General features: G+C 38.8%; 3 protein-coding genes across 3 annotated transcripts; all 3 read left to right on the top strand.

Annotated features, from left to right (window-relative positions):
- The first annotated feature begins 539 nt into the window (after positions 1-539).
- LOC110067279 (E3 ubiquitin-protein ligase NRDP1-like) lies at positions 540-3077 on the top strand. Its single transcript, XM_020774593.2, has one exon. It carries the CDS (start codon positions 902-904, stop codon positions 1784-1786), a length of 885 nt encoding a protein of 294 aa, XP_020630252.2. The 5' UTR covers positions 540-901; the 3' UTR covers positions 1787-3077.
- Positions 3078-4724: 1647 nt separating this feature from the next.
- LOC149107332 (alpha-1,6-mannosylglycoprotein 6-beta-N-acetylglucosaminyltransferase A-like) lies at positions 4725-19957 on the top strand. Its single transcript, XM_089296982.1, has 17 exons — positions 4725-5068; positions 6710-6792; positions 7226-7318; positions 7641-7715; positions 8138-8296; positions 11431-11594; positions 12041-12172; positions 13473-13609; positions 13949-14079; positions 14542-14613; positions 15193-15285; positions 15689-15772; positions 16085-16147; positions 17319-17435; positions 17781-17855; positions 17972-18126; positions 18278-19957. The coding sequence occupies exons 1-17, from the start codon at positions 4870-4872 to the stop codon at positions 18474-18476; spliced, it is 2031 nt and encodes a 676-aa protein (XP_089153108.1). The 5' UTR covers positions 4725-4869; the 3' UTR covers positions 18477-19957.
- LOC149107333 (uncharacterized) lies at positions 19957-21345 on the top strand. The gene is made up of 2 exons (XM_089297129.1): positions 19957-20028; positions 20477-21345. Exons 1-2 carry the CDS (start codon positions 19957-19959, stop codon positions 21335-21337), a joined length of 933 nt encoding a protein of 310 aa, XP_089153255.1. The 3' UTR covers positions 21338-21345.
- Positions 21346-23614: the final 2269 nt, after the last annotated feature.

A 23614-nucleotide genomic window follows, 5' to 3' on the forward strand; every position in this document is an offset into this window, starting at 1 on the left:
GATCTGAATTAAGTTGAAGATTCCATTTGTTTCTACTTTTTAGTTTTGGTTTGAATTTTCTTGTAATCTGGCCCAAATTCGTTAAAAAATAAAGCAATTAGTGCTTAATTACGTAAATGATAAGAGAAAAACAAACAAACCAACCCAAAACAAATCGATCATTTTCGCCACGACACGTAGCAATCACGCTATCCCTTAGTGAAGAAAAGCAAAACCTTTTCGGAACTGGATAACAACAATAAACAAATCATTCAGTCGTTTTAGGTATATATTTCGCTGTGATTCGCCCCTTCATTGAAAAAGAGAGTGCAGAGATGCTTTCCTCAGTAGAGTCACTTCTGATAGAAAAAGATAATATTTTATAGGCAAAAAAAAGCTGAAGAAAACCATACCAGCCAAACAAGTATATATATACAAAATGCAGGGCGAAATAAGAAAACTACTTGCTAGTAGGAGACAGTATATGATACTTACACAACAAAACAACCTCTCCAATTGTGAAACCAAACCGCGGGCTCACTTGTCAATTCATCACAGGAGAAACGATAATTTTTTTTTTTGAGAAGACGGTTTCTTTTCCTCGGCGTCTTAAGGCAAACAAATCGCACACTCACTCACACTGGATGCAAACAAAACATAAAAGGCTTTTTTGTATACATGCGTAATAAAACTGGCACCTGTTCTCGCAGTGTATGGTCAACCCGCTGATGTTTAATGAACCACAAGCTGCGAGTGTCCCACTCATTAAACACACTGCCTTTGTGTCGAGTTGAAGATTGTTTTAAAAGCGCGCCACCTCTATAGCAATTACGTTATTTATGTTAATCGCCTTGTGGCGTTGTTATTTCGCGTTCTGAGATCTTGTAGGCGGTAAGACGTAATCGAAGTCGCGCTGAACAAAATGGGTTACAACACAAGTATTTTTGTCTCACAAGTGGACCGAAGCCTTCTGTGTGGGATTTGCGCGGGTGTGTTTAGAAAACCGCTTGTCACGCACTGCGGGCACACATTTTGCGAGGAGTGTTTAGAACGCTGGATGAGCGCTACAAGTCATGTGGATAAAACGTGCCCGGTTTGCCGACGCGACGTGGATTTGTCCAAGACCGCGCCCGTTTTGGCTTTGAGAGCATTCATCGAGGGGCTCTCTGTGGAGTGCGAAAATTCAATAAACACCTGCACGATGGTGTTAAATCTTGGCGAGTTGGAGAGCCATTTGAAGAGCTGCCGTTATACCCTCCTGGAATGCAATAGTTGTGATAAAATGTTTTTACAAAGCGAAATTCATGAACACCGAAGCCTATGCGTCAAGCTTAGTGATAAGAGCTTTATCGACGGCCGCGTTCATGCCGAGATTGCGGCGATTCAAAAAGAGTTAAGCCAGACCAAGAAATCGCTTCAGAGCTCGGAAGAAACAGTGCGCAGACTCAAGAAAAGTCTACGCGATTTGCGCGTGCGAAAGCAAACTCGACTGAGCCAACCGAATGCTGAAGATTTCGATCCAGCGTGGGATCCAGATTACGCCTACGGATATTCTCCTCGAAGCATTGCTCATCTTGCCAGTTTTATTTCCCGTTTTCTGATCAACAAACCTTCTTATGTAGATCTGGAACGTATCTTCGCTTGTCTTAAACGCTGTTTCGACTTCTACCACAACTGCGCAGCTTACTGGCAAGATGTTCATATGCTCCTGGCCACTGCAGCGGCCTGTCATTGGTTCACGGAATCGCAGCGGGGAACGCTTAACACCTGGTTAAAAAGCATAGCCCGAGAGCGTCTATTGAGCTGATATTGGCATTCGTGCAAAAAAAGAAGAAAAGAAGAAACAACAAACAGTCACAGTCTCGACAGTCAAGTAATTTTTTTTTTTAAACACATCTAGTTAGTTTTCAATGAGATCACTGAATTCGAATTAGACATCTCTTCCTGATCGATACAGAAGGTGCTGCACCACGTTGCTTGGCAACGCCACTGACCACAAAACTAGTACAGGACCAAGGACTCAATCACTCTTAGAATAATTTCTGCTTACGCAATATAAGACCGTTAATTTGTAAGAGACTTTTGGCTCTGATACAGTAGTTGTAGCGTCCAGAAACTCAAGGAACAATCACATTTTTTGCGTAATAGGAGACTTCCCTGTTGAATGAACGATTAAGTCGATTTATGTAGTATAAATGCTAATTAAGAAACTGGCCGTTTTTCTTCATGTCTGCTGCTGTCTGAAGAATGGCGGAGAGAGGAACATCTTTTATAATTTAGCGTCAGAAATTGATTCAGTGGCGTTTTCAAAATAAATGGTTGCCATAAAATATGCCAGTCGTGCGGGAAGTTTCAAGTTGGTAATAAATTGGCTCTAAACGTTTGAAAAAGTTTAAAATTGCAGAAAATTGCGGCTTTATATTACTCATAACACATTTCTATTTAGTTTAAGATCCGACTGTTCTTTTTACATCATGCAGGCTATAAACAGTAATGCGCTCGTGTTTGTAGTTGTACCTTTGTTCGCGAGAAATGTTCAGTGATTGAAAAACCAGTGAACAAATAAAGTAGGTGGACTATGATAGAGCATTGGGAAAGTGTTTCCTCTCGTCATAACTTCAACGATCGATAAAACTGAATTTTCCTCTTTTTGAACATTTCTCCTTGAAGGCGCCTGACCTTGTAGGATTGTAATAAAGTAGCCTGAGAGAAGGCCCGGTAGTGATAAAATTAAAGAGCTTCGATTGCAGAGTGCTTGTCGAGTAACCGTAGATATCTATCTTCAGTTAGAAAAATTTGATCATTATGTTTCTGTAAGAGTTCATAATGTAAATCTAATCAAAACAATGCAAGTTCTGGTAAAGGGTATGAATAGTGTTCTTTTAGCATGGTCTTCAGACCGAGTCCCATTTATTCAATTCTTTTTTTAAGTCCAGTCGGTATGTCTCAGATGCTGCTACACGTGCAGGGTGCCGCTTACACTCAATAACAATAAAGGTGTTTTTCCAAGCACACAGCAAATGAAAATAACAATAACTAATTAAAATGCGGTATCCAAGTCTGTGAAGCTCACATTAAACATGCTTGAAAAAGATTAACGCAACGAGAATTCTGAATTCTTTAAAATTATCAAAGTTAAACCGCGGTTTCGCAATGTGAAGTTTGTCGCTACGAATTTCTAGCCGTAATCTATATGGGAAGCAAACAAATATATCGTATTTTCCTTGGTGTTTTGATGTTGTAGTCATGGTTTCAATGGCACAAGTTGACGAGAAACTGATGTAGAATTCGTTTTAATTGGATCTTGATGAATGGTGGTAGGAGAAGAATACAATGATATTTTAGACAATGATCAATTACAGATTTACAAGCAAAAAGGCATCCGGCGCAAAGAAACCCTGAACGACATTTGAAATTTCGTGGGAAATAGGTTTAAAATTGCACGGTTTCCACTTTTTGAAAGGTGTCAAGTCTTGAACACGATAAAATTGTTTGCTCACCACGCCTTGCTCGAACATTTCTTGCACTGGCTTCTTTAGCGCAACAAGAACAAGTCACTCGGAGCGTTCAAAACGCATTGCGGACGTATATTCTGGACAAATACTTACGGTGAGTACGAGCTAAACTTTTTCTCGATACAAGTCGCCGCGCAAACGAAATTTTGTTGTTTATTCTTGTAACGTTTAATTTAAGAATAGTGTTGAGCTCAGTTGATACAATGCCACTGTTTATTTTATGCAAAGCTGGTTAGAACTAACACACTCTAGCCTAATGTATGTCTAGCCTAAGGTATGTATTAACTCCGGGGTACGAACTCGAAATATAAGTCGCCCTCGATCTTTGAAAGAAGCTAAACCCCCAATACAGTCAAATCCAGTTAATATACTTTTAATTGCATGTTCCTGGTGTGAAATGTAACATTCAACCATCCAAAATTTTAATTTAACCAGCTTGTGTTACTTATTGTCAGAAATTTGTCGTTTACTTAGACTTCTTAGAGCTAGCACGATATTCTATTTTTGCCATATTAAATATTTTTTCTTCTGAAGGTAAGCGTGGAATACAATGTTCTGTAAGAAAGAAGTGTTAAATAAATTTCTTTTATAGAATTTTTGTGTTCTACCAGGCTGACTCTTGTTGCTGAATAAATTTAACTCAGCAGCGAACTGAAATCAATTTCAGTTAATTACAGTTTTCTGCTGTACGGCCCTATCAAACTCGTCGGAAAATTTGGCAAAAAAAATACGTTTTTTAAACGTATGTATCTCTACTGCATAAAGAGAATGGAGATAATTGTTTTATATCCAGGTATCACAAGGTGACAGGAGTTTTCATGCAAATTGACATGTTGACAAATTGATTTCGAATTTATAAATGACTTCGCTGACATGTCATTTCGGATTGTGCGTCTTGAATGAATGAATGAATGAATGAATGAATGAATGAATGAATGAATGAATGAATGAATGAATGAATGAATGAATGAATGAATGATGAATGAATGAATGAATACCTTTATTAAAGTGTCAAACTAAAATAGCAGTAAATAACCACTAAATGGGGACACAGAACGTCTTACGCTAAACTGCATATTATTTTTTTCTAAACAAAGTTCAAAGTTTATCATTTGTTAATTTCGTAGAATGTGATCATTCTAAAACTACGATATGATTCATACTATAGTAATAATAACGGCTGGAGATTTGAAGCGAAGCTTAAAATCATCATTCTCGATCATTCGAATCACCGTGTTGGAACTATGGGCATGTAACCTTAGAGATCTGTACATCCTCGTTTAGAATTGCCTTTTTTCTTTTGCTTTTAGGTAACATCCACTACGTCTTTGGCGAACAAATAAACATTGCCAGTTGGACGCTGGTGCTATTCAAAATGAAGCGAGTGTTTTCAAGAGGCACAGTTCTTTTCCTTTGGTTGGGGTTTGCGTTGTATTTCTTCGTGGCTCAAATCAGCATTTTTCGAGTTACCTCCCATGTTGAAAAGACAAGCACTATTCTGAGGCTGAGCAGCGGATCTGGGGGAGAAACAAACGACCAGAAGACACTTTTGGAAGTACACGTTCCGCTTAATAGTAGGTGCATTAATAGTAAAATGGTTATGTACGATTTTGGTAAATGATGAATTCAGTAGAATTTATAAATATGATAAGCTCCCTTGGTAAGTAAGTAAGTAAGTAAGTAAGTAAGTAAGTAAGTAAGTAAGTAAGTAAGTAAGTAAGTAAGCAAGTAAGTAAGTAAATAAAAGCTTTATTAATGTGTCAATGTATTTAGTTTTCACAACTAATTGGGGACACAATTGGGGTGGTATATACAGCAGTCGATGAATCTGTGTGGCTATCGCATTAAGTTAGCCCTAGTATGCTATATCAGCGGTGCTATAATTGAGTCCACCTTGATTGAAAGATAAATATCGAAGATTACGTTATCAGTTTTCGTAAGCCGTTTTTATTCGCTCAGCTCTGAAAGAGATATTGGTTTCAACGCTGATCACTGCGTTTCGATGATCTATCTCTAATGCCATTATAATTTAAATTACTAGCTTTCTTAACTTGGCGGTCCAAATCGCATATTTCGGTTAATGTACCTTAACAGAAGCATGGTTGTATGCTTCTGATCCTAATTATCGGGAATATTGATTTTATCTACTGTTCACCAATCCAGAAAACCGTTCGTTCTCTGAGAGAACTGGATCTCGGTTTCAAACCAATACAAGAGATATATATTTTGAGCTTCTTGTCGTGTTCTGGATTAGATCACGGTATTTATTATTCGCTCTCGACGAGGTGATAGTTAATGAGGACGGATCCCGCTAAAAAAAACACACACATACACACACACACGAAAAAAAAAACAAAAAACAAAAAAACTGTTTCCTAAATCAAATACTTTTAAAACCTCACGCTCCAGCAATATCCCACGTGGATTGAACTGTTGGAAACTTCCCGCTGTTTTCAGGCGCTCATAAGCTTTAATAAGTTCATTGAACAATTTTGAGGTTTTAGTCGCACAACGGTCCGATTTTCTACCGCTTAAAGCGCTCTTACGATTTGAATTAGCCAATAAGATTTCTGAATTTTCCTTTAAAATATCAAAGAAACAAGAAAACGTCACCTCGAGATCGACAACGTACCTTCACTGCACTGCATGCTGATGGATGATAGCCAGTTCGATAGCTCAACCAATCAAATTGCAGCATTTGCATTAAGTCGAATTTCACTTATGGCTGCAGACGTTATCTGAGCTGATAGTATAGGTCAGCCAATCAGATTGTAAGATTTTCCTTAAAAATGCTATTAGAATTCCATTACGTCTGCGGCCAAAAATTGTTTATCAGTTTCACTGTTGTTTCCGCCAAGAAATTATAGAAAAAGACACAAAACTAGCCGGGATCGCCATTGTCATCGTTATCGTCATCGTCGTCATTGTCGTCACTGTTTTCGTCGTCGTCATCCTCATCACACCGTCATAGTCCCCGTCACGTCAGTCCTTATCGTGTCCTGGGACGCATAAGGCCTTCACAGTCTCTCTCCAGCGGGAGTGGTCTTGAAAATAGCTGGGATACGAAGTGATAATTATGACGGATGGTCATTAAAATGATAATCATATGAACAAACAATTCCAAATTGGCCGACTTTTGGCAGAATTTGCATGCACTAATTGTGCTACTATTATTTTTTCAACAATGTAATACCAATTTATTCAATTATTTCTAGTGCCGACGAGACAAATTGATAGCTTGGCATTGTGTGATATCCCAGAAGACCCTTTGTTCCCTCTATGCTCCATGAAAATTAAAGTAAGTCACTTTTAATTTTTTTGATGTTCTTAGTTTACGCATACCAGATCAGAATCCATTTTACAATAAGACCGGATATCCGACTTGGATGAGTGTTTTCTTGCATGTCATGTCAGTATTTTACCCTTTTGCACTGTCTTGTTATTGACAATGTGATCAATATAGCTATGAGATCCCCGCGGTGTCAAGTAAGCGAAAATATGTCCTGGATAAGACACACAATAAAGGGTCCATTCCATTCAACCAAAAGTTCTGCTTTGTACTAATTTCCGGTGGCCAATAGAACATCAGTTTTTACTATTTCCGGACAACGCTTGCCTCCTTCACGGCAGCTTCCTGAGTTTTCAAGCGCTGCAAAGACCTGTGGACTGCGGGCAGTCAGGCGAAACTTTTGCACCCATTTTAACAGGTTTTTTTTTTTTGTCTTATGCAGGAATTTAACAAGACGTGGGACCAAAAATGTTATGGAGATAAATATAAAGTGGATCCAAATAGCATGTGTTCTGTTATTCAGTATTTGAGCGAGGTAAGACGTAAAATTAGTTTAACCACTGCTACCATACACGCTCATTAGGTCTCGTTCACACTAGCGACCTGACGACATAACGTTATAAAAAGAACGTTACGTCGCTATGTTTGCGGTGTGAACATCCTGACTGTCGTTAATGTCGTTTTGGCGCTCATGTGAACCAGGCCTTACTGAAATTTCTTGATGTTGAAGCGTCCTCTTTGAATTTGCGTACGACGAGCGGGACCCGTGGCCGTGATACTTGAAACTGGCCGGGCTTGCATTGTACCTATCGAGAATCAACCCAACTTAGTAAGGTACGTAATTTTGTCTTTTGTAGGTGCAAGCCTGGTGTCCTGTGTTGCCATGGCGACGACACAGAAATCCCTATAACGAGGCGACGGAGTGGAAAAAGGTAATTACTCTTACAAGAGCTGTGGTATTAATGATTCCTGTACTTTTTAAAAGTTGATCTATCGTCGACTATAATTTTCTTTACTCGTTACTTGACATTTGTTTCAATGATTGCGAGCTTTTGGTTCCATAATAAAACCTCGATGCCTCTGGACCTGGTAGTTTAAAATAGGATTACACGATCCATCTGTGGAGACGTTGTCAAACTCGCGCCCAGGCTTTTCCCTTGTAGACGTAGGAGGATTGAGAAAACCCTGGGAACGAAGTTGCAGCGGCTGGCTACGTTTTGACAAAAAAAAGCTTCGCTATCCACTAGACAGTAAATATCTCTGAGTAGCTTTCCATTCCTGCGTTGATAACAAAGAATGTAGTCTGTTTAAAATAGCTTTTCCGTATTTCTCTTTCATATTTTTATTTTTGAAGACAACCATTCAGACAAATCTCTCCGCACTTCTCGGCAAGTTCAAAGGCAAGAGATACGCTTGGATACGCAAACGAATCCGGGGAACCTGGCCTAACTGGCTTACAGCTATTGAAGAACTGGGACTGAGGGCGAATTTGTATGGGACGAAGAGAAAGAGGGTAACAAAAAAATCAACAACATGTACAACAACAACAATACACCTTTTGCTGTTCATTTACAGAAAATAAACATTCAGTTGTGTCCAAATTTCTTTTTTTATGGTCAATAAACTCTCATTAACACCAATATGACCTTCATTTGCGCGTAAGGAACGTTCAAGAATAACATTTACATATGCATTAACATTCAAAATCATCAACAGAAAAACAATACCTTCATTTGACATTCATTGACTGTAAATGTATTTTCATTTTGGTCGAAAAAAAAATTCGTTGTCGCGAAACGACAATCATTTACACTTTAGGACATTCAGTTTTCAACAAAAGACTTTCAATAACACAATTTGCATGAGAACTCACAATCAATTGCGTTATTATGCAACCATATCCATGAAGGTAACAATCTTTAGTGCGGTAAGACAAACATTACCGTGTTTTCACCAAACGTTAAGAGAAAACAATCGCTCATTCGCGCAGTTCTTTTGAACAGAGATACCTCGCCCAATTTTCCTCGAAATTTTGATTATAGAACAAGGAACCATATGTACTTTTTTTTAAAATATATTGTCACAATCCTCCCCTTCCAGATATATGTAAATTCGGCCACTTATGAAACTTTTTGCGTACAACTCAGAGGGCCCACTACAGTATACGTGTGTCATAGTGACAGTTAGATTTCTCCAGAAATGCCACGAAGAAATACTGTAGAATCCCATTTGAACACCGCGAAAGGATAGTCAGGGCCTTTGAAGATGTCAAAAGAGACGAAGCAAGACGCCAGGGAATTGCTCTGTGAAATTATCGTACGCAGCTGTTGCAGCAAGCTCTACAACGAAATACACCTTTTGCTGTTCATTTACAGAAAACAAACATTCATTTGTGTCCAAATTTCTTTCATTACGGTCATTAAACTCTCATTAACACCAATATGACCTTCATTTGCGCGTAAGGAACGTTCAAGAAAAACATTTACATATGCATTAACATTCAAAATCATCAAAAGAAAAACAATACCTTCATTTGACATTCATTGACTGTAAATGTATTTTCATTTTGGTCGAAAAAAAATTCGTTGTCACGAAACGACAATCATTTACACTTTACGACATTCAGTTTTCAACAAAAGACTTTCAATAACACAATTTGCATGAGAACTAACATTCAATTGCATTATTATGCAACCATATCCATGAAGGTAACAATCTTAAATGCGGTGAGACATACATTACCGTGTTTTCACCTAACGTTAAGAGAAAACAATCGCTCATTAGCGTAATTCTTTTGAACAGAGATATCTCGCCCAATTTTCCTCGAAAATTTGATTATAGAACAAGGGACCATATGTACTTTTTTCAAATCATAATTTCACAATCCTCCCCTTGCAGATATAAATTCGGCCACTTACGAAACTTTTTGCGTACAACTCAGAGGGCGCACTACAGTATTCGTGTGACATACATGTACATGTAGTGACAGTTCGATTTGTCCAGAAATGCCACGAAGAAATAGAATCGCATTTGAACACCGCGAAAGGATAGTCAGGGCTTTTGAAGATGTCAACGAAGACTATTTACTATTTACTAGTGTGGCAATTGAAGGATAAATCGTTCAGCGAATTTGATATTCTATCTTTCAAAAATAAATGTTATTATGGCTGTAATGTTTGTCTCGCCGCATTAAAGATTGTTACCTTCATGGATATGGTTGCATAGTAATGCAATTGAATGTTAGTTCTCATGCAAATTGTGTTATTGAAAGTCTTTTGTTGGAAACTGAATGTCGTAAAGTGTAAATGATTGTCGTTTCGTGACAACGAATTTTTTTTCGACCAAAATGAAAATACATTTACAGTCAATGAATGTCAAATGAAGGTATTGTTTTTCTGTTGATGATTTTGAATGTTAATGCATATGTAAATGTTTTTCTTGAACGTTCCTTACGCGCAAATGAAGGTCATATTGGTGTTAATGAGAGTTTAATGATCATAATGAAAGAAACTTGGAAACAAATGAATGTTTATTTTCTGTAAATGAACAGCAAAAGGTGTATGTATTGGTACCATTACGGCAGCTAAATGTGGACAGTGGTTTCGTTTCATGCAAACGTATTTGCCACGATGCCTCAATAGTGAGGCAATTGAAGGATAAATCGTTCAGCGAATTTGATATTCTATCTTTCAAAAATAAATGTTATTATGGCTGTAATGTTTGTCTCGCCGCATTAAAGATTGTTACCTTCATGGATATGGTTGCCGAATAATGCAATTGAATGTTAGTTCTCATGCAAATTGTGTTATTGAAAGTCTTTTGTTGAAAACTGAATGTCCTAAAGTGTAAATGATTGTCGTTTCGCGACAACGAATTTTTTTTTCGACCAAAATGAAAATACATTTACAGTCAATGAATGTCAAATGAAGGTATTGTTTTTCTGTTGATGATTTTGAATGTTAATGCATATGTAAATGTTATTCTTGAACGTTCCTTACGCGCAAATGAAGGTCATATTGGTGTTAATGAGAGTTTATTGACCATAAAGAAAGAAATTTGGACACAAATGAATATTTATTTTCTGTAAATGAACAGCAAAAGGTGTAATGAAAATAAGTTTTTATATAGGCGCATGTGACTACTGCTTATAGGGTAAAAAATTGCGAAAAGTAAAATTGCCCTACTATAACAACAACAACAACCAAAACAGACAAAAAACGTTTATATAGCAGTGTGCTGTAATAGGTATGTTCTTGGTTTTGCGTAGTTGTGATGTCCTGTCATACCTCTTCCCTTTACTAAAGAACACTTTAAAATTTGAAGTAAATAAAAATACTGGTGAAGAAAAACGAACGCTTCGTGAACTTTATAAATATGGAAAAAGACATAACGGAAGGTCATCGAATTTATCATATTCATTGAAACTTGCAGAATTAACTCTCTACAGGAGGCATTGTTACTTCTCAGTTAAAAACACAATTGCAACAGTAATTGAGGTATTTAATGTTTTCATGCTCTATCATTTCCTTGGGGTACTTTTCAAAATGTATTGCATCGCCTAAATTTTACCACTTCTTCACTTAATGTATATGACCCAATGCATTGCAATGACATAAACTGCGTCGTAAATTTATCCTTTTATCACAGATCTTGATCTACATGGCCGCAATAGGGGAGCAAAAATTCCTTCTGGATTGGGCCTTTTTGGGAGGGCCTTTAGGAGAGCTGACCCAGTGGTGTGATCTTATAAGCGCCCTGTATATTTTAGGCCATGATCTAATCATCGCCTTTCAAGTGGAAGATGTCCCAAGGTGAGAGGACGTTTTTCCACACCAGCGATGGTTAATAGCTAAATTCTTTTCAACATTTATGAGATCCTCTACGGAAATGTTCTTGAGAATTAAGACCTTGATCATCTCGAGATTCTACCTGAAAATTCCTTACTGACGACGTAACCCGTCAGAGACAACTTCGTTCCCATGGTCCTATCGCGTCCTTCCTCGAATAGAGATCCGTGTAGCGGTTCTGATTGGCCCTCACTTTTGCGCGAAAATCCGTCCCCTAGCAACAACCAATCTGAGAACGCAATCCGCTATCCGAATCTTTATGGAATTCCTTCAATTTTTAGAATGATATTTTTCCTGTAGAATTTCAGAAATCTTTAAGGCACGTGACATGCCCTTCATCAGTGTAGCACTAACCTCAAGTGATGCTTCATTAACTTTACATTTACTTGAGAAACGTGTTTTGTTTTTAGTACCCTAATGAACCCCGCCTCAGACGGTTGTGCGCGACAGAACATGACGGATGGATTGGATCTCATTTTCACAGATATCATGGGAGTGGTGATCATAGCAGTACGGAGCGGTCCAGACTATTCACGACACAAGTTGGTGTTTTTTTTTAGCGCCTTTTAATGACAGTTTCAATTCCCAACCTAATTACTCTGAGGCGGAAAGAGAATAAGTGTATTGATCAATGTGTAAACGCATAGACAGCTGGCCAGACGGATGGATAGGCAGTAGACCGACAGACAGGACAGAGAGACAGACCGGCAGACAAGACAAAAAGACCCACAGACAAGACAGACAAGTAGACAGGTAGACAGGCAGTAAAACAGACAGACAAACAGACGACAGAAGGAGAGCTTTACTAACAGGCAGACAAACAGTCCAACCGACCGGATGGCAGAAGGACAGACAAAAAACGGACTGAGAGGCTAACCGATAGACAAGCAACAGAGGAACAGAAAGGCAGGCAGACCAGACAGACTGACTGATCTATAGACAAAGATGAACAGGGATCGATATTTTTTCTTCGTCTTCCAAATTCGTCCGTCCGTTCACTAATCCGTTCGTTTCTAGAATCGAACTTTCGTTCAGTAGTTGTCTAATATAGAGATTTAGGCCAGTCTAAAAGTGGAATTCCTGGGCCGGGTTGTTCAGAGCCCGATTAAGCTAACACAGGAAAAGGTAGAATTTTGATTAGAGTTTTGTAACTTTGCGGTGAGATTTTCTGTATATTGTTTGGCCTTCTGTTTTGAGTTTTAATAATCACCATATACACAAAACAAAGCAGCAAAAACCATTTGTATAGAAGAAAAAGTTATAACTCGGTTAACTTTTAATCCTGGGCTAGCGTTAACCGGCTTCCGAACAATCCTGCCCTGTTTTCAACAAGTTAAGCTGACACAAGCCCGCAATCTAATAAAAAAACCAACACTTGGTCAGCGGTCAACTTAAAACACACGTGACCTTGATGAGCTCTAAACTTGATCCCGCGATATGGTCACATGATACTGGTCAGCGGATATGTTGTTTTGACAGGTGTAAATTGATCATAACATGGCTGTCCAATATCAAAGAAGTACACGGTAAACCAAAACTGCTTGTCTCTGTCAACCTGTTACTTGGAGTATGGCCGTCATGTTGCGCGACTCCGTCGCCGCCGTCGCCGTCGTGCGTACGCGTCCGCGAGGAATAGCGCTAGCCATGATAATCATGAGGAAATCAACTCATGGGTTTCCTTTTCTTTCCTATTTGAGTATGGTGCTCCGCTTGGCGGCCCTTCGGGCCGCCCGAGCTCCGCTATAATAATCTAAGTTGTATTTATTTTAGCCTGCCACTGACAAAACGATTTATTCATTTATATACGGGGCAAATTATAAGGCTCTTGAATGCTTTTAACAGATGCAAGTTGCGCGTCTTGGACTCATTTGGAACAGATGCGGAATTCAACTACAAATATTACCAAGAGAAGATTCCTGGCGGCAGGTCTGATTGGGGAGATCTCGACCTCCAGCTGGCTCAGTTTATGACAATGTATCGTAAGTGTGTCGTTCTGATATCATAATAATTAACACAATATTGAAATATGACGCCAGATCCCTTTGTATTACTAGTAAGAACGATGGTGTAATATTTTTGTTGCTATACTAAATTGCATGCATAATTTATATTTCAAGACAACAGTTGAACCCACTCAAAATGCTCCTTCATTTAGCCTGATTTACTTCGTAAGGAATAGATTTCAGCAACCACGATCTCAGGCTCTACTCAACGCAGGTTCTCCTCTCCTCAAGGGAGGCAAAGTAGAGAGAGCATGGGATCGAGGTTCAGGATTTCATCCGTATATGGTCAATTCTAACATCATTGTTTTGTTACAGCACACAGTCCAGATAACTCGTTCCTTGGTTTTGCGGTTCCACGACGATCAAAAGAAAATAGAACCCTACTTAAAAGACCAAAGACGCGGAAGGCGGCCTTGATATATGGAAAAGATCCATTATTTTGGAAAGTGAGCATGATGAGCAAGAATACATAGAACATCACTTTCATGTGTTAAAACTAAAATATGTAATTGAAAGGACGGGGAATCCTTAACTCGCCCCTCTCAACTCCCATCGTTTTAGGCACATCTGGTTCCTTTAATCTCTTTTAAAAAAGCAACACTTCCCCCGGTGATCTTTTGGTGTTAAATCACCTGAGCCTAGAAGGCCTGAAATCTCTGTCTCCCCCACCTCTCTGACTCCACCTCCTCAGCATTAGGAAAAAGGGCCAACCTGCAATTCGTCCCTTCCCCTTTTGTCAGGTAAGGGAGGAGCCTTCTTGTATACGTCTCTCTTGGCCCCTTTTAGAAACCATCTGTATCTTTCACAGCTGGTTAACAATCTTACAACGAAGCGTAAACAACTGTTTCGCTAGGCAAGGTTCATACTGGAACGTTTGTTAGATGAACCTTTTTTTATTATATCCCCAGGGTTATGGCAACTACATCAACACAGTGAAAAGATACTTCAGCGAAGTTCACGCCACACTGGGCGGAACTAACGTTAGTGGTTTGTGATATCTGTATCTTTTTTCACAACAATACGTTTTCTAGTTTCATTTTTGTTATTCGTTAGCTTACAATACGTATTTCCGCTACTTTCAACAGACATCTCCGACAGAACGTTTCGTATCCTAATTATGCCTTACTTGGACACTGTCGGATTTGCCAAGGCTTTATTCTTTTGCCTTTGAATTCCATGCTCCAGAAGTCATGCATAATGTTGCAGAATAGAGCTAGGAATAACGACGACGACAACACTGAACAACAACAACAACACTAACCATTCAAATCATACATCTCCAGCTGAACCACTTGTTACTCGTTCCAGGGCCCCTCTGGATAAGAGAGACAGGCAACTCTGGGGAAGAGAATGCAACAACAAAAACAACAACAACAACAACAACAACAACAACAGCAATCACTGACACCACCACCACAACAACAACAAAGACCACGGGTTAATTGTTTGCGCCTAGGCAAGCTTTGTCCAAGGTTGTAGCTTCATCCATTATTTTCTTAAAAATTTATGGCCCAGGCCTCTGTTCTTTACTGTTGTTGTCATATTTCTGTTAATAATAGGATGGTCAACGGCAGTATAGCGTGCCTGAATATGTGATAAACCATGGGATTGTGAATATAACAACGCTTATCAATCTGTTGGAGTCTAGCAAGGTCAGTATCAATGAAGAGATTAATAACGATCAACTAATGCGCTCGACATTGTAACAAATGAAATTTGATCACTGACCTGGGAATTTTTCGTTATTTTGTGAATGAAGTAAACGTGTCTCGAACGAAATCCTGTACCTTTGGTAAAGCTTGCACAAGGGATTCGGAAAATAGAACAGTCATGTCAAATGAAAATACAAGTCTGAAAAGTTATTTCACTGGTCATGTGTGAGAACGTTACACCCATTTTACACTTGTCTTTAACGTGTTTAGTCTCAAGTTCAAAACATCAACTCTTCTTATTGATAACCATACAATTATTTTGATGGAAGTTCTGAGAATTTACGGTGCATCAAGACAATATCACCCAGATTATGATTTCTTTATTCTCTTGTTTCTTCTTCAGGTGTTTGTTGGTCTTGGTCAGCCTTTCGAAGGACCAGCAGCCCTTGAGGCCTTGGCCAATGGATGTTTCTTTCTTAATCCCAAGGTATTGTGTTTTCAATTCAGTTATAAGTGAATATTTTGCATGTGAAATGATCGCATTTTGATTCTATCAAATTATTAAAAATGCTGACAACTCATGAACTTGGGTCGGTAAAAGACACGGTGGGGAGCGATAAAATTGGAATAGTGTCTGCAGAAAGAATTTAGTTAAAGTTTTCAACGACTAGTAAATTTATTCCGAAACAATTGGATTAATTGCTCTCGATTTCTGTGCGTGATAGAACTCTCGAGTTCATAATAAAATAGTTAAAACCAGTCCTAACCAGTTCCTAATGAACTCATTTCTTTTTCGTAGTTTGTTCCTCCATTAGATCGCACGAACGCTGGCTTTTTTGCTGGTAAACCCTTCAACAGAAAGGTAATGAACTTGAACTTGTAGCTAAAGCAAAACCATTAAAGGTCGAGAAAGGACGCGAGTGTAGGACGAATGTGTTAGGTGAAATCATGATGAACGTCGATCGATGGAGCCAAATTTGCCAGGAACACCTAACAAAATGGTAACCTGGCCAATTTAAGGGGCTCTGTAGAGGGAGACCGGGCAATTATAGGGGCCTAGCTAGGGGGTCTTGCGGTGCCCGTGAACCCCCCTTTTGTAAGTCTTTTTAAAGCAAACAACCTACCACATGGGGGAAAGCGACTTGAAAATCTTGTGAGTACCCTTACTTTGACATAGTGTGACCCCCCATTTGAAAAATCCTGGTTACGCCCCTGAACTCTCCTTGCTGCGAAGCTGCAATAGCTAGTTTTATGGGCAGTAAAATCTGCCCTCAGAAATTTGATTAGTCAAATAGCGAAAATTGCTCGTATACTATTTAAGCTACGGTGAAACTTATCAAAGAGAAATACGATATGTTTACAAAGGAGCCAATTATACTATTGAAAAATCTATTCGATCTTCAGAAAAATTGCACACTTTTAAATAGCACATCAAATTGGTTGATTTCACTAACCTGCTGGACAGTACTTGTAAAGACTGTTCTTTATGAAACAACTAACGCTTGATCTTACTGCATGACGCATTGTTTGCTTCATAAATATATTTTAAAACACTTACATACGTGCATTTATTATCCAACTCTGCTTCGTAGAGTACAAATAACGTGCGAAACGAGTACAAATATCACACGATATTTGTACTCGTCTCATTCTTCCTGGCCGTGTGAAAGGTTAAAGAACTTGGCAAGTCAGAATTTTGGGACAAGAAATCTTTGGATAATAAATCACTTATTATATGTTTCGGTGTGTAGTATCGCTGTAAATTCTTACTCGTTGTTTGTATTTTGACTCGCCCGTAGGGCTCGTCAAAATAAGGCACAACTCGTAAAAATATAAACCGATACTACACACCAAAACATCTAATAAGATATATGTATTTCATATTTTATTAATTATTAGATAAGTAATCGAAGTTAGGTGTCCCCAATTAGTATACATTGTATGCTAATTACAGTTCTTATCTTATCTTATACTTGCATGAAAATATTTAACGTTCGTTAGTATTTAACGTTTGCTATTTTGTCATTATTTAGATAACTTCTCAAAATCCTTATGTCGAGGTGTTCGTTGGAAAACCTTTCGTGCAGACCGTCGACATAAATAATCTAACGGAGGTGGAAGCGGCTCTTCAAGAAATTATCAATATTAAGGTAACACATTTACTATGCTTGCAGTCCTAGACCAACCTAGACGGCGAGCAGTCTCTCTTATGCTCGAAAATCTGCGAGGGTTTACCAAGGGAAGAAACGCTAACGAACGCGACAAGACCTCGGCGAGCTTCGGCCGCCTTCGTAATGCCTCAGATGATCGTCCGCAGTGTCTTCGTACAACTGACGCGTATTTTCCAACGAAACAGAGACTGCGCGCAGTCTATGACCAACCAATACCAAGTTAACAAGCCTTAATTTGCTCAAACCCTGCAAAGTGAAGTTAGTGAGTTGCAAAAAAGGATACGCACCTTTTTTTTATGGAACGTTATTTCAATTTCATTTTAGGAAGAGCCTCATCTACCATATGAATTTACTCATGTTGGCATGCTCGAGCGAGTAAAAGCGTATGTTGAAAATCAGGTATGATTCAGGATTGCTCCACGACGATTTCTTTATCTGTTTGTCTATTTTTCTTTTTGAATGTACCGAAGAAAATTACTATTCCATGCCAGTTTATAAAATATTGTTTCCAACAGGACTTCTGTAAGCTAACAAACTGGCCTCCACTGAGTGAATTGAAAATGATAGTTGGAGGAGAGGGCGAGGCTTGTGTAGACACCTGCCTCGAGAAACAGCTGACATGCGAGCCGAAGTTCTTCACGTCCTTAAATACAAAGCAAACTTTTGAAAGGTAAAGTTAACGAGAAGCGCGCAAGTATGATATTTGAAACAGCTATGAAACTGTTAACCAGTGTAATAAAATACTCGTTTCTGTGAAACGTTTGCGTCGCCCACTGTTGCACTGCTGGTCATTGAAAGAAAGGCTTCTGATGATTTTTCAGGAATAACCTGCGGTGTAATTCCATCATGCTCCTTGAAAGTATTCTAGCGCCCTCACTAGACACCGCTGACAACAACAAGTGCCTGCTACAGAGTCAGCCATTGCTGTTTAGCTGCCGAGCAGCCAGGTCTGATGTAGTTCGCCTCTGTCCTTGTCGCTCGTACCGTAAAGAACAAGTTGCATTGTGCGAAACTTGCTGACCAACGGAAACACTTCTGGGGGAGTTCTTGGTTTTGCTACATTTCAACACAATTGAGGCCCTCCTTTAAGAGCAGTACCAAATGTAAGATTCTTGATAAGGGAATGGCATGGAGATTGCTAAAAGTCGTTCACATACCCTGCCTGATTCAAACACTACGATAAACAAACACACACTCAAATAAACAGCGGAAGGAGAGAGTTAGCCCTAGAACAAGCTCCTTGCTAGTAGCACAATAGACGTTTCCAAGATTTATAAAAAAAATAACACTTCTACTGACTGATTCCAATTTAAGTTGTTAACAGTGGAAGACAGTAAGCTTCTTCGTGAGATTCGCGATTGCAAATTCCTATTTATTGATTGATTGATTGATTTTATTGATTTATTGATTTATTGATTTATTGATTTATTTATCTAAACATCAGTTTATTTGACCAAATGGCATAACTCTCCAAATCAAATAAAATACGCGAAACCAATACAGTAAGGTAAAAAGAAAACAAAAATAACCAAAGAGCTAGGTGAACTGTAGACTAGCTCCTTCAGTTTCATTGACTCAGTTCAGTTGGTAGAGTGTTATTTTCTGCGCACTTATGTACTATTTACATGTATCCCACTTGGAAATAAAAGACGAATTTTTCTCTGGGCGAGCCACAAGGAACACAGGGTAAACATACTGTACAGAGCTTTAGTCTCTTCATAAGTGGCTCACGATAGAAAAAAGGCTTCCAGTTGTTGGAATAACACGAAATACAACGGGTAACGTGTTTCAATGAGAGTCCCATTCACTGAACAAGCCTGGCACTGTCCACCTGTAACTAACTTACTTGCCTGTACATCTTCCGAGGAATTTACGAAATTTTGCGTTTGCCGCGTCAAGAAATTTCTTAGGTGGCAATAATGTTTTGAAATTTTTGTTGACCATGACTCCGTCTGAAATCTAAGTTCAAAGCAGGGCTGACATGTGGTAACTAAATTATCTTTTACCTTGTATCGACCAATTTATTGTAAACTAAGAAAACGTTTTGCAAGAGTTGTTATAATACAGATTTTTTGCTTTAGAGAATACATTAAAGAACTCACGGTTTCACGAAGTCGTTATTTTATTCGTATATAAAGTACATTGTCTGTAACAGTGTGTGTAGAAACTAGAAGCTCTATCAACAATTTCAGATTAAAGAGTGAAGAGTCGTACATAGGTGGAAGATTTTGAAGAATACACAAGGTTCTTTTATGGAAGAAGAGATTTATGTTTCACATGAAGGGAACTGCTTCATCAGAAAAACTATTTAAAATATTGAAGGATCGTAGCCAGGGTTGAGCACAATAAAAATTTAAAGACGATCTCTGGCTAAAAGTGTTCACAGATATACGAGCTTTCGACTGTTAGATGTGCAGTCTTCGACGGGTAAAGATCAATGACGAAATATGAATATAAATAAGTAAAAATAAAAAGAATGGACTATGTAAATTAATCAGGAATGTGTGTAAAAAGAATGTTGTATTGCCCAGGGAGTGGGCAAGAATTGTTGACAGCATTTGGAGTCACCATAGTATGCCACGATTCTAATGTTTTCGTTATTCGGAAACTGCCTTTGTCAATTAAGGAGGCGTTGTTAAAGTCAATAGAATGTTTATGGCACCACGCATGGTTCGCAATTTTGGAGCCTTTAGCCGCTGTTTTGACATTTCTTATGTGTTCGACTCAGTTACACCTTTGATGTATGGAAGAGACGCGAAAGACTTGCGTGACTCGGAAGGTTCAACCAAATTAAAAAACATTCCAAGAAGTTCAACCAACCTATGGAAAGCTCCACTCGACTGATGTCACACCCCTAGCTATTCGAGGTTCTATTAAACACCACAAAGAGGGAAACCCTCCAAGGCCCATCGTCACCTGCATTGGCTCAGCCTTTTACTATACATCCATGCAAATTCCCGACAGACATCCTTTCCCCGCTACAAAATCGTAACGGATACTCGGTTTCCAACTCCTTGCAGTTTTGCAACGAAGTTTCTGACACCAGCATCAACGACGATGAAGTCCTAGTTTCTTTTGACGTTGTTTCACTATTTACTGCAATTCCTGTAGACAAAGCGTGTGGCTACATCAAGAAAAAACTTGAAGATGACACATCTCTTTCCTCCAGGACAAATTTAAACATCAATGACATTGTTTCTCTCCTCAACTTCACTTTGTCGAACAACTTTTTTGTCTTCAGTGACAAAACCTACAAACAAGTCCACGGTTGTGCCATGAGCAGTCCGGTCAGTCCCGTTGTGGCCAATCTCTACATGGAAGAGATGGAGGAATCTGCAATCAATGCGTCACCTGTTACACCTAAAATTTGGAAACGGTATGTTGATGACAGCTTCTGCATTATAAAAAAGAATGGAGTTACAGCCTTCCATGACACACTCAATTCAATAGACACTAACATTTCCTTCACCATCGAACATGAATGTAAGGGAAAAATTTATTTTCTTGACACATTGGTTTCTCGCAACAATGGAGCAATTTCTTTGGATGTCTACAGAAAACCAACGCATACGGACAGGCACTTAGACTTTAATACTCACCACGACAAAAAACACAAAGTGAGCACGGCAGCAACCCTCTTGCATAGAGCGTTAAATCTACCTAACACATCTGAAGGGAAAGAACAAGAACTTAATCATGTTCACGTAGCGTTGGAGTCTAATGCCTATCCGTCCAAATTTATCCGTGATATACAAACCAAGAAAACTCAACCATCGCCAAATTTACCCCCTGAGGAACTTGTTGGAATGTTTTTTAATTTGGTTGAACGTTCCGAGTCACAACAACAACAACAACAACAACAACAACGATACTTTATTTAACCACGCGACACCTAATTTAAAACGTGTGCGTGAACTCAAAATTGTATAAATACGATAGTCACGCAAGTCTTTCGCGTCTCTTCCATACATCAAAGGTGTAACTGAGCCCTTGACCCGCGTCCTAAAAAAACATGATATTTCGGTCATAAATAAGCCGATCACCACTCTACAACAACAATTCCCGGCCCCGAAATTTCGTCCTACTCCGGATTCACAAACCAACGTTGTTTACAAAATTCTTTGCGCCGACTGTTCATGGTGTTATATCGGTGAAACTGGCAGAGCGTTTAACACCCGAAGAAAAGAACACATAAGAAATATCAAGAGAGAGAGAGTACGTCTCGGTGGTTTGCCAAATTTTAAGTTTAGCAAGCAAAGCGAAATACAAAGATGAAACAAACATCGGCTAAAGAGTTTAAAATCTCTTTTATCTAGTTTCTTACAGGCAAATGGCTTCGCTCAAGGGACGACGGCCGTTATTCGCCTTCCTCGGAGGAACATGCAGATTATCTCTGAGCGAAAGCGAATGCCATACACTTTGTGCCATAACAATTTGATGGATGAAATATATAATTTCAGAGACAAATAAGAATATCGAGTGAAAAACACAAATATCAATACTCAAAGAAGCAAAATAGCATGGTATAGTTATCCCGATACAAAACATCTTGACTAAACCGTAAAAGCAAACTTGACCGAAGAAAAAACAACCTCGTGCTCAACACGAATATATATACTCAGTGACTCCCTTCGCCATTCCAACACCTTTGCCACAACTTATCGTAAATTCAGGATACGGATTTACAGGCCTATGAGAGGCAACCTTGACACAATCTTTGACTTAAATTGACTTTGAAGGATATAGTATCCAATGAAATTCTTAAAATGCCGATATGTCCTTTGAAAAGGGCCAGAAAAGCGTAGTAAACCCGACGTTGTGGCCACTACGGCGAAACATCCCGACTCACGTAGTCAGATTTCACGCTACGGCTGGATGCAACCGACGTACATGTGCAGTGTCTCATTCTTGGGAAAATTTACTTCCGGCAGCCGTATCAGCGCCAGCCGTAGCGATTTGCTTAAGGTGGCCGAACACAGTTTTCGCGCGCGCTTTTGCTGATGCAATTCAGCGCGCGCACAAGGATTGCAAAAACAAACATGCCGTCAATAGAGCGATCATTTTATTTACTCAACACCCGCACTATCTGCGCTATTTTTCTCTATTACTGAACGCAATGTATTGATGGCTTTAGTCTTTTATTATCAAGATATGTTAGAAAAGGTAACGACGCAAAGAACCCAGCAATTCTCAGCTTTTTCTTTGTTACCGAAAGAACCCAGTTTAATGCAGCGCATGCGCAGTTGCTCGAAAAATTGAGACCGATTGCTTTTGCAGAAACATGCCGATTTCTAGCGATCCAGTCATTAGAATTTCAAGAAATTTGGCAAAAAAAATAGTTCAGAAACCACGTGAATGCTTTATCGCAAAAAATTTGAATTTTGACATAGGGAATTTTTAATAATACAGAACATGCAGTGAAAACGGTTAAAGGCGAATTACGAAAATCGCCTATGTCAAAATTTTATTAGAACAGTGTTGACAGAAGTGATTTAATGTCAATTCGTAGTGGACAAATAATGAAAAAAATTTAACGACTGGATTTTTTTAAAATAAACAAAAACCATTTTTTTAAGCCTTGTTTTTAACCAGCCCCGTTGCCATGGCAACAGCACACACCTTAGCCAAAATGCGATAATAAACCCTTCTGTGGTTAACCTTGACGCTTGCAAAAAACGGGCGCCAAAACATAAATAGCTTAAAAGTAATGGTGAATTAGGCATAGGCTCTTGAAAACTGTGTTCGGCCACCTTAAAGTCCCTAATAAATTGGCTCTAAACGTTTGAAAAAAGTTTAAAATTGCAGAAAATTGCGGCTTTATATTACCCATGAAACATTTCTATTTAGTTTAAGATCCGACTCTTCTTTTTACATCATGCAGGCTATAAACAGTAATGTGCTCGTGTTTGTGGTTGTGCCTTTGTTCGCGAGAAATGTTCAGTGATTGAAAAACAGTGAACAAATAAAGTAGGTGGACTATGATAGAACATTGGGAAAGTGTTTCCTCTCGTCATAACTTCAACGATCGATAAAACTGAATTTTCCTGCTTTTTGAACATTTCTCCTTGAAGGCGCCTGACCTTGTAGGATTGTAATAAAGTAGCCTGAGAGAAGGCCCGGTAGTGATAAAATTAAAGAGCTTCGATTGCAGACTGCTT

This window comes from Orbicella faveolata, unplaced genomic scaffold (assembly GCF_042242905.1).
Source record: "Orbicella faveolata isolate gen_17 unplaced genomic scaffold, um_ofav_v1 contig_27, whole genome shotgun sequence".
Lineage (NCBI taxonomy): Eukaryota > Metazoa > Cnidaria > Anthozoa > Scleractinia > Merulinidae > Orbicella > Orbicella faveolata.